This window comes from Macaca nemestrina, chromosome 11 (genome assembly GCF_043159975.1).
Source record: "Macaca nemestrina isolate mMacNem1 chromosome 11, mMacNem.hap1, whole genome shotgun sequence".
Classification (NCBI taxonomy): Eukaryota; Metazoa; Chordata; class Mammalia; order Primates; family Cercopithecidae; genus Macaca; species Macaca nemestrina.
Window position 1 is genome coordinate 116,309,653 of NC_092135.1, and position 9,717 is coordinate 116,319,369.

A 9,717-nucleotide genomic window follows, 5' to 3' on the forward strand; every position below is an offset into this window, starting at 1 on the left:
GGGCGAGGCAGGAGGAAATGGCTCAACACACCAACAACAGAAAGAACCTACAGACATACGCATGGATTAAGGCAGAGTCGACTCCAGGCAGACAAGAAGTGTCGTGTGCACAGACCCTGGAGACGGGGAGCTGGCACATCTCAACATCCAGCCGACTCTGCGGGAGAGCCTTGCCTGACGGGGCCCTAGCTAGCTCCTCCTAGGGTCCAGCCACCACAAAATCCACACAGACGCTGTCTCTGGGAAGTATATTTTATTTACATTTTTAAAATCTTTAACTAGTATCTCTTCCTCCTTTCCACCCCCAGAGACTTGGGAAGGGAAAGAACGGGAACCTCAAACACCTACTCCCCACATACAAATACACACCCCATGGCTCACACCAGCAAATGAAAGTGAAAGAGAAACAGGTCCGCCCCTCCCTCTGAAGGGCCCAACAAGTCTGGGCAAAGGTGGGAGGGCCCTGGGCTGGGTCTCTAAAGAGAAGAAAAGGAGAGGGGAGCAAGTCAGTTGAAGAGGCTGGAAAGTCATCCAGGGCCCCACCCTCCTCTTCCCTCTGTGCCCTACTGCCTCTGCTGGCGGGCGGGGGCAGGGGTCCCTCCGTCCCCTCAACACCAGACACACAGGCAGGGGCTGCAGCCATTAACGGTCAGGCCTCTGGACACAAAATACTTTCGCTTTGTGGTCTCCTGATGTGGTCACCACCAGGGAGGCATCTCTAGAAACAGAAAGCATGTGATTGCAGAGACGGGGGGACCCAAGCCCACCACCCAGGGGCCCTAGGGTGGGCTCCTCCAGCACACCCTCAGTTCTAGGGCCCTAGTGCCCAGCACTGGGCCGACATCTCTGCAGCCAGCATGGAGGGAATTAGAGGAAGCCCCCAGCACGGAAGAAGCAGAGCTGACTCCGATGGGGAAAATCAGTCTCAGCCTCTCCCTCATGACTGAGATGTGGGGCCCCGGAGGGTCACTATCAGTCACTGGGGTGGGGGCTGGGCTGTGAACCCTCAGGCTTCCCAGCATCCCTGCCTTAGGAATCCCCTCCCACACCCCAAGGATCCTGTGTCCCCCACTACTCCCACCTTCCAAATACAAAGAGATCCCAGCCCTTGGCCAATTCACTTACTTGCTGAGGGCAAAGTCCAGGATCTCAGCCGTGTGGCCCCGGTAGTCAGTAAGCAGGCGGCCGGTCCGGGCGTCCCAGAGGCGCACAATGCCATCCAGGCTGCAGGTATAAACCACAGCAGTGCCTGCCTCCCACAGCAGCTGCACGATGCCCGACTGCCTCGAGGAATGACAGAGGCAGGGCAGAGGTTGGCAGGAGAGCTGAGAGCCATCTGCTCCCAGTTCTCACAAAGAGGGACAGCCACACACAACAGCCAGGCAGGAGCCAGATCTGGGGTAGATGCTCTTGGAGGCCTGGGTTTTCCCTCCACCATGGCCACAGCCCGCACAACCCCAGCTCCAGCTGCCCATACCTGGTGCTGACACTGATGCCTAAGAGTCTGCGTAGCCAGGTCATAGATGGCCAACGTCCCATCCAGGTAGCCAACCGCTGCCAGGGGCATCCTGGGCAGAGGAGCGCACCATGAAGACTCATGAGGGCCTGGACTCACACGCCCTGCCCTCCCTCCGGGGCCCCGAGCCCAGGCTCCTCCCACAAACCCCTCTCCCCATCCTCACTCACACACTGCAGAAGCCCAAGGACTCCACCGAGTTGGACTCACTCTCCTCCCCTTCTCCAAGGCTGGGCTGGGAGGCCACAGTCTCAGGTCTAAAAACACCCACCACCTGAAAGCCAGAGAGGATCAGAGGAGGGCCCGGAATCCGGGTGCTTGATGGAGAGAAAGACGGTGGGGAGAGGAGACAGTGAAGACCCAGGAAGGAAGGAGAGGAGTCGAGAAAGCGGAGGCCCCAGCCGGGCTCCAGGTCCACTCACCTTGCCAGTGGTGGCACTGACCAGCTTGGCCTGGCAGTCCACAGAGCCAGTTAGGATCAAGCTGCCATCCTGGTTGGTGGCAACACAGGTGAGTGGGCCCTGGTGACCCTCAGTCCCTAGCATAGAGCAGGGAGGCAGTCAGGCTTCATCCTACCTCTCCTCTGAGTCCTCCCCCAGGATCTCAGCCCCTCCCGACAAAGGCCCAGGCTAACACTTCCCCCACCTCTGATACCTTTCAGTACATGGATGGGGCTTCCCTGCTTCAGGTCCCAAATCCTGATGGTGCCATCTTCGTAGCCTACCACAGCTCTCTTCCCTGAAGAGAGGCACAGATGAAGAGAGGGCAGAGGGCACGCTCAGATACACTAAGCAAGGGAATGGGGAGAGGGAGAGGAAAGAAGAGTGGAAGCGCCCAGACACTGCCCCAGGAATCACAGGTGAGTTCAGAGCAGGAAAGAGGCGCTATGAGCTTTGGGGCCAGGGGGTCAGCACTCCAAAGAGCAGGCCTCAGAGTTTGCCAGCTGTGGCCCAGAAGGCTGCTCCGGGAGGTGTATATCCCGGGATTCAGCCTCTGCACCCAGGAAAGGACGCTCAAGGGAGGTGCTCTCACCATCAGGGAGGACTCGGCCACAGGTGGCTGGGCAGTTGGGACCCTGGAAGGTCTTGCAGTCACCATTCGGGACTTTCCACATCCAGGTGTTGCCGTCAGCTGTGCCCGCCAACAGGACAGGTGCCCGAGGATGCCACTCCATCCACTGGACAGGGAGGAAGGGGCAGCAGGGAGGCCCGTCACCCCATCCCACCTAGAAGCCTGTCCTATGAGCTCCACCCAAGGTTTCCTGCCTCTGGGGTTCCGCGGGGATTTTCCAGGTAGCAGGCAGACCTTCTTCCCGTGCCTTGGGGCGCACTGGCTCAGAGCTGGCTTGGCGCAATAAGGAAGAACTGGCCTCCCAAGCTTGCACACCCAGCAACCCAAGGCCCCACAGAGCTGACTCCCGCTCTGATGATCTTACCTCCAGGTCTCCCGCTTCAAAGGACCAGACCTCCTCCTTGGTGTCCACCTGCCACACTTTCAAGAGGCCACTCATGTCCCCTGTGGCCACTAGAGTGGAGTCATGGCTGAAACCAGCACAAGTCACAGAGTCTTTATGGCCTTCAAAGAAAAGTGGGCAGAAAGAGGGGAAAACAATAGGGTACCTGGTGCTGGGGGCATGTGATTCTGGTATCTGGCCCCCTGAAACGATCAGCTAGGAAAAAAAGAGGGGCGGGCCTGAGCAGAACAGGTGCTGGAATTCACTGCCGCTCTAGGAACCAACCCTCCCATGTCTCACCAGGAGAGACACTGCTGGCCGTCACTCAACCAGGCCAAGCCCCAGCCTCCTATGCCTTCCCCCTTCTGTCCACTCTACACCTCTGCCCACAATCCCAAGTCCTCCCCTCTGCCCAACTGCTCCTATACCAATGTGACCTCCTCTGGCCTTTCCTAGACTCCCTTGGCCAATGAGTGCCTCCTGCCTCTGTGCCCAAAACACACTAGTATTCTCCCCGTGTCCCTGGGGCCCAGCACAGAGCTGGCACAAAAGAGACGTCACTAAGTGGCTATTGGATGCACGACCACTGCAGGCCAGGCTCCTAAGATCTCCCAAAGGAATATGACCTCTCCCAGGCCTCTACCTCAGCCCCCTCACCTGCACACTCAAAGAGCAGCTCCCCATCGCTGAGCCGCCATACGAAGGCTTTGTCATCTTCACCCCCGGTCACTGCCAAGGTGTTGGTCTTGGGGTCCAGGCTCACACAAAACACAGACGCTGTCCCAAAAGATATTCCATGGGTAAGGGGACAGAGCTCCCACCTAGGGCTCTGTCCTTCAGAACCTTCAGGAAACCCACCCCCTTTCACCCAAAGCAATGTGTCTTTCCTCCTGGAAAACACAGGCACATCCAAGTTCTTCTAAGTTTCAAGAATCGGGTTAAGATCCTTCCCATATTTGCCAAGCTCCCTATTTGCCAGAGCAGATGCCCTGTGTGACTCCCCTCACCACCCGGCACCAATGCCATGGACAAGAGGTGGGTACAGGTGCAGGGCTTACAGGTCTCAGCATGGGATGCCACCGGGTTGGGTACAGAGTGAGGAGAGCATCATGTTAAGAGTTTCTTACTAAGAACTAGCACTTGAGAAAATTATATAAAATATGCTCAAAAAGATACAATTATCTCTAATTTTATTTTACTTTATTTTTTTGAGATGGAGTCTTGCTCTGTTGCCCAGGCTGGAGTGCAGTGGCACAATCTCGGGTCAATACAACCTCCGCTTCCCAGGTTCAAGTGATTCTCCTTCCTCAGCTTCCCGAGTAGCTGGGATTACAGGCACATGCCACCACACCCAGCTAATTTTTTTTTTTTTTTTTTTTTAGTAGAGATGCGGTTTCACCATGTCGGCCAGCCTGGTCTTGAACTCCTGACCTCAGGGGATCCGCCTGCCTTGGCCTTCCAAAATGCTGGGATTACAGGTGTAAACCACCGCACCTGACCAATTATCTCTAATTTTATACTCACTACTTTTATTAACTTTTATCAAAGATACCTTTTTTTTTTTTTTTTTTGAGACACTCTCATTCTGTTGCCCAGGCTGGAGTGCAGTGGCGTGATCTCAGCTCACTGCAACCTCCACCCCCCAGGTTCAAGCGATTCTCCTGCCTAAGTGTCCAGAGTAGCTAGGATTACAGGCATGTGCCACCATGCCCGGCTAATTTTTGGTTTGTTTGTTTGTTTTTTTTTTTTTGAGACAGCCTCGCTCTCTCACCCAGGCTGGAGTGCAATGGCGCAGTCTCAGTCTACTGCAACCTCCGCCTCCCGGGTTCAAGCAATTCTCCTTCTCCTGCCTCAGCCTCCCGAGTAGCTGGGACTACAGGTGCCCACCACCACACCCAGCTAATTTTTGTATTTTTAGTAGAGATGGGGTTTCACCATATTGGCCAGGCTGGTCTGGAACTCCTGACCTTGCAATCCGCCTGCCTCGGCCTCCCAAAGTACTGGGATTACAGGCGTGAGCCACCACACCTGGCCAAATTTTTGTTATTTTTAGTAGAGACTGGGTTTTGCCATGTTGGCCAGGCTGGTCTCGAACTCCTGACCTCAAGTGATCCACCTGCCTCAGCCTCCTAAAGTGCTGGGATTACAGGAGTGAGCCACCGCACCTGGCCAAAGATAACTTTTTAAAAGAGAACTAAGAGGCTAATCAAGGTTAACTGGCAAAGTAGAGGGAGGACTTGAAGCCTGGTGTCTCAACTGATGCCAGAAGTCAAGCAATCATCCATTCTGCCACAGGTCCCCACCTGTGGGCTCCTCCAGAGCAAGGCCAGCATCTTGCTCATCTCTGTGTCCCCCATAACGCTCTGTCCACGGCGGCGGTTTAATGCTTACACGCCCACCTAAACTGATTTGAGGTGGATCGCCTCAAAGACCTACCTGAGTGCAATGCAAAGGTGACCTCACTATCGTCGGGGCCCTCCATGCTGCCGACCACCCCTTCCTGGGGTTCTAGAACCCAGCCCTCTTCGTTGCCCTCTTCCTCCTCCTCTTCCTCAAAGTCCACATCTTCCATCTCCTGGGCGAGGTCATCTGCTTTGGGGAGAGGGTTAGAAGATGGGGCTCGGGAGGCGGTAAGAGGTACGGAGAGAAGCGTGAGGAGGCCTGAGGCTGGGGCGGGTAATGTGGCGAGAGGGGAAGGAGGAGTCAGACACACCGGGGTCCCGGGGGCGCGCGGGACACAGCACGGGAGGCCAGGGCTGGCCAGCGACCGTGCGGGAAGGGAGGGCCGAGGGGATGATGGGAAGGGGGTGTGTGAGGGGAAGGGCCAGAGGAGGCGTCAGGGAACCCCCACCCCAGCCAGGCCTGAGAACTAAGTCTGAGGAGGGGAGTGGGGGAGGAGGGGAAGAAGGATATCGGTAGGAATGACCGGTCGGGTGTGGAGGGGAGCGAGGAAAAGCAGGGGTCAGAGGCCAGGGGTGAGCGTCTCCTGTCCCATGGCCTGAGGAGCGGCAGTTCTCACCTGGGTCCGGCGGACCAGGATCAAGTTCTACCACCTCGATAATCTCTTCATCACCATGGAAGCTTAGGGTCTCCAGTGGGGGGGTGTCAGCAGCAGCCCCGCTTTCCGATTCGGACTCCATGCGGCGCAAGCGGCCGATCCACTTCTCTGGGCCCAAACGCCTCCCAGAGTCAGCTCTGCGCGACGACGCGGAACTCGAGCCCCTCCTCCCGGGAGGAAGTAGGCGTAGGCGACTCCCCGGCAGGAAGAGCGACGGCCGTTCGGCCAATACCTACGAAGGTTGGCTGGAAGCCCCACCAATCACAGAGCGGCATTGGAAGACGGGGCCGGGGCGTGGTAGAGAGAACCCAAACTCCGCCCCACCTGACTCCGCCCCCAACTGGAGGGAAACAAGCGAGCGTGCGCGCCTCCGGGGTCTCCTGGGAAAAGTAGTTCTCCTGGGTCGGCTCTGCGGGCTTCTGGGAGATGTAGTTTCTGGTCTGTAGGCAGGACGGAAGGAACGGGGGAGGCCCCTTACGCAAACTACAATTCCCGGCGGGGAGCGCGGTGAAGGGGGGTGGGATCTGAACATGGCGGCGGTGGTAGCTGCTACGGCGCTGAAGGGCCGGGGGGCGAGAAATGCCCGCGTCCTCCGGGGTAAGGAGAGGGACCCCGGGGAGGGCAGGACTGCAGAAGATCCCTTTTCTTTCACATCCAGCCTGACGGTAGCAGGAGGTCAGGGCTCTCGGTTCCTGCCCACACTTTTCTGCAAGATCTTAGAGTCTGGGGGTGAAGAGATGCTCTTTAGAGGTCACCCAGTGCATCCCCCCGCCTTTGGGTTGCTCGACACCTCCGGGGTCTTGCTGCGAGAGGGAGCTCCTAGGAAGCCTGTTAGACTCCCGCGCTCCAGGTGTTTCACACTCACCGCAGTGCAGAGGAAAGAGCCCCAGGCTTCTGGAGGCTTGGGTTCCAGCCCCGGATAATTAGCAGTTTGACCTTGGGCAAAGCAGTTTGTCTCTCAGGGCGTCAGTTTCCTCTTCCATACAGTGCAGGGGATGGAGTAGACTATCTTTAAGGTCCCTTCGAGTGCTAACATTTGCAGTTTCAAAACCTTTTCCCGGATTTCCTTCATACGTCTCATGCGAGTCCCACTGCAGTCCTTCCCATCCTGTCGTCTGAGGAAGAACAGCGAAGCTTTTCGTCCTGGCACCAGGGTGATGAGCTCGCAGTGACGTGGAAGTGGCTTCCAAAGGTGCCACCTCGATGGCGATTTTCCCATTTCCCTTTGGATTCTCCCTGGCACTTGTTACTTCAGACTGCAGTCACTCCCCTTCCCCAGATCTCAGCCGTTCTTCCCCAGCCCTTACTGCCCCCTGCCCCTCCCTGCTTGCTTGCTTCTCATCTCTTCTTACTGACCTCCCTTACCTCCATCCACAGGCATTCTCGCAGGAGCCACAGCTAACAAGGCTTCCCATAACAGGACCCGGGCACTGCAAAGCCATAGCTCTCCAGAGGGCAAGGAGGAACCTGAACCCCTATCCCCGGAGCTGGAATACATTCCCAGAAAGAGGGGCAAGAACCCCATGAAAGCTGTGGGACTGGCCTGGTGAGTTTTAACCACCGCTTTGCCCACCAACGGGGCGTGGCTTCTAGGGAAGGGCAGGACTCAGAAACTTCTCCAAGTTTCAGGTGGCGAGCTGAATCCAAAGTTGTGGGAACAGAATTGTTGGGTTCGATTGGAATCTGAGATGGGTGGGGCAGGGGAGATGGGAAAGTATGTGGAATTGAGAAGACAGTGGGTTTACTTTGGAGTAAGCTGAGTTGATCTGATTCAGACTTGGGTCCCTGGCCTCATCCTCCCTTTTGGGAGCTTGGAGTGAGACTCAAGTTGAAGTTAAGTAGTTCGCTGAGATCACGTGAGATTGTACTAGTTGTATAGTAGTACTTAGAAGGCGTTATGAACTTTGTGATTGGGCTCTGACTCTGACCTTAATACATATTATTGACCAATATTAAAGGGAAAGGAGGAAGAAATCAACTTTTTTCTGCATGTGAGGTGTGCTAGCACTTTGCCATGTAATGTTTTAGGGTTTGAGATAAATATTACATCCCCATTTCACAGAGGAAGGAACTGAGGCTGAGCTAGGATTCTCACCTGGTCTGTGACTCCATGCTCTTTCCCCCACACCAAAGTGCCTCCCAAGCAGTGGTTACTTAGCTTAACTGAGGGGAAAACTGGGAGGGGACCTTGACCAAGTCTCAGAGAGGGAAAGCTTCAGGGCTGCCTGGAAAATCCTGCACAGGTGCTATAGCAGGAATGCACAGCTCGTGCTGAGGATCAGGCTCTAGTGGGGAGGAGGAAAGAGGTAGGCAGAGACCCAGCCACACTGGGCCTTTTGTGCCATGCCTAGGAGTTGGACTTGGCCAGGAAGTGATGGAGCACTATTAAGGGGTGTTAAGCAGGGAAGTGACAGGATCTGATTTGCGTGGGTCCCTCCAGCAGCCAGCACAGAGGACAAATAGACTATAAGAGGTATTGCAGCATTCATGCAATTGATGAAGCTAGAATGACTCCCCCCAGCTCCTCTGGCTCAGGCTTGGCCCCTCCCCAAACCCCATGCACATCTCCCCACCCGTAGGGCCATCGGCTTCCCTTGTGGTATCCTCCTCTTCATCCTCACCAAGCGGGAAGTGGACAAGGACCGTGTGAAGCAGATGAAGGCTCGGCAGAACATGCGGTTGTCCAACACGGGCGAGTATGAGAGCCAGAGGTTCAGGGCCTCCTCCCAGCGTGCCCCATCCCCTGATGTTGGGTCTGGGGCGCAGACCTGAGGAGTGCTGCGACCCTCCTAGGCTATTGACTGTGAAGCCCTCAGGTTCCGCCCAGATTCCAGTTCTTGCCTCTGAGGTCCACCAGAGGGCGCATAAAGCCCAGGCTGCTGCCAAACCCTACCCCGCCCCACACCAAGGAGCCAGCCAAAAGCAAATAAAGTTATTGAGTGTTTAGTGGAAAGGAACCAGGTCTGGGTTTGTGAGTCCCTTGGGATGGGAGGGGCAGAGGGTGGGGCTGGTTACTCATGTGTGCTCCCTCTCCCAGAGCTCAGTGTTCCCAGCTGGATGGTGGGGCAAACCCAGAGACTTAAGTGCAACCAGCCTAGGCCCTGGGCCCTCAGGACCAAGCCCTCAGAGCTGCCGGCCGGGAGGGTGGGGTCCCACTCAGCCTTGAAACAATAAGGAGAATCAAAGAAGGTATTCAGGGTGTGGAGGCAAAAAAAAGCACGGCTCTTTACTGAGTCCAAAGGACTCTACTCTAGGCCTCAGTTTCCTCATTTGTTTTGTGGAGTTGTTTTTGTTTTTTGAGACGGGTCTCGCTCTGTTACCCAGTCTGGAGTGCAGTGGTGTGATCGTCAGCTCACTGCAACCTCCACCTCCTGGGCTCAAGTGATCCTCCTACCTCAGCCTCTTGAGTAGCTGGGACCACAGGTGAGTGCCACCATGCCCAGTTACTTTTTGTGTTTTTATTTTTATATTATTTATTTATTTATTTATTTATTGAGACAGAGTTTCACTCTTGTTGCCCAGGCTGGAGTACAATGGCATGATCTCAGCTCACTGCAACCTCCACCTTCTGGGTTCAAGCGATCCTCCTGCCTCAGCCTCCAGAGTAGCTGGGATTACAGGCACCCACCGCCACTCCCAGCTAATTTTTGTGGGGTTTTTTTGTATTTTTAGTAGATTTGGGGTTTCAGC

At 55.8% G+C, this 9,717-nt stretch overlaps 2 protein-coding genes across 6 annotated transcripts in view; one reads left to right on the top strand and one right to left on the bottom strand.

Moving 5' to 3' along the window:
* Positions 1-238: 238 nt before the first annotated feature.
* Positions 239-6,192, bottom strand: AAM (angio associated migratory cell protein). Of its 2 annotated transcripts, none has more exons than XM_011740610.2 (11): positions 5,989-6,192; positions 5,406-5,558; positions 3,627-3,746; positions 2,952-3,091; positions 2,549-2,693; positions 2,171-2,254; positions 1,939-2,054; positions 1,687-1,790; positions 1,478-1,568; positions 1,126-1,280; positions 239-718 (listed from the first exon to the last, which is right to left on the bottom strand). In XM_011740610.2, exons 1-11 carry the CDS (start codon positions 6,107-6,109, stop codon positions 643-645), a joined length of 1,305 nt encoding a protein of 434 aa, XP_011738912.1. In that variant the 5' UTR covers positions 6,110-6,192; the 3' UTR covers positions 239-642. The 2 variants fall into 2 exon arrangements, with proteins under 2 accessions (XP_011738912.1, XP_011738911.1); XM_011740609.2 differs by having other exon boundaries at positions 5,406-5,561; positions 5,989-6,191.
* The window catches only part of LOC105481209 (PNKD metallo-beta-lactamase domain containing), an 80,581-nt gene continuing 76,451 nt past the window's right edge, over positions 5,588-9,717 (top strand). The window contains exons 1-3 of one of the 4 annotated variants that reach the window (XM_071073363.1): positions 5,588-5,606; positions 7,125-7,219; positions 7,405-7,573. In XM_071073363.1, coding sequence (XP_070929464.1) covers positions 7,551-7,573 — 23 coding nt within the window. In that variant the 5' untranslated portion in view covers positions 5,588-5,606; positions 7,125-7,219; positions 7,405-7,550. The other 3 variants (XM_011740605.2, XM_011740602.2, XM_011740604.3) reach the window with 3 other exon arrangements.

What these genes read in the sequence shown, in the direction of transcription:
- AAM (XM_011740609.2), bottom strand. Translation starts at nt 6,109, where the DNA reads ATGGAGTCCGAATCGGAAAGCGGGGCTGCTGCTGACACCCCCCCACTG. An exon ending in TCCTTGGGCTTCTGCAGTGT is followed by an intron (nt 1,569 to 1,686) that starts GTGAGTGAGGAT and finishes TCCTCTGCCCAG; the next exon opens with GATGCCCCTGGCAGCGGTTG. An exon ending in CTGGACTTTGCCCTCAGCAA is followed by an intron (nt 719 to 1,125) that starts GTAAGTGAATTG and finishes TTCTGTTTCTAG; the next exon opens with AGATGCCTCCCTGGTGGTGA.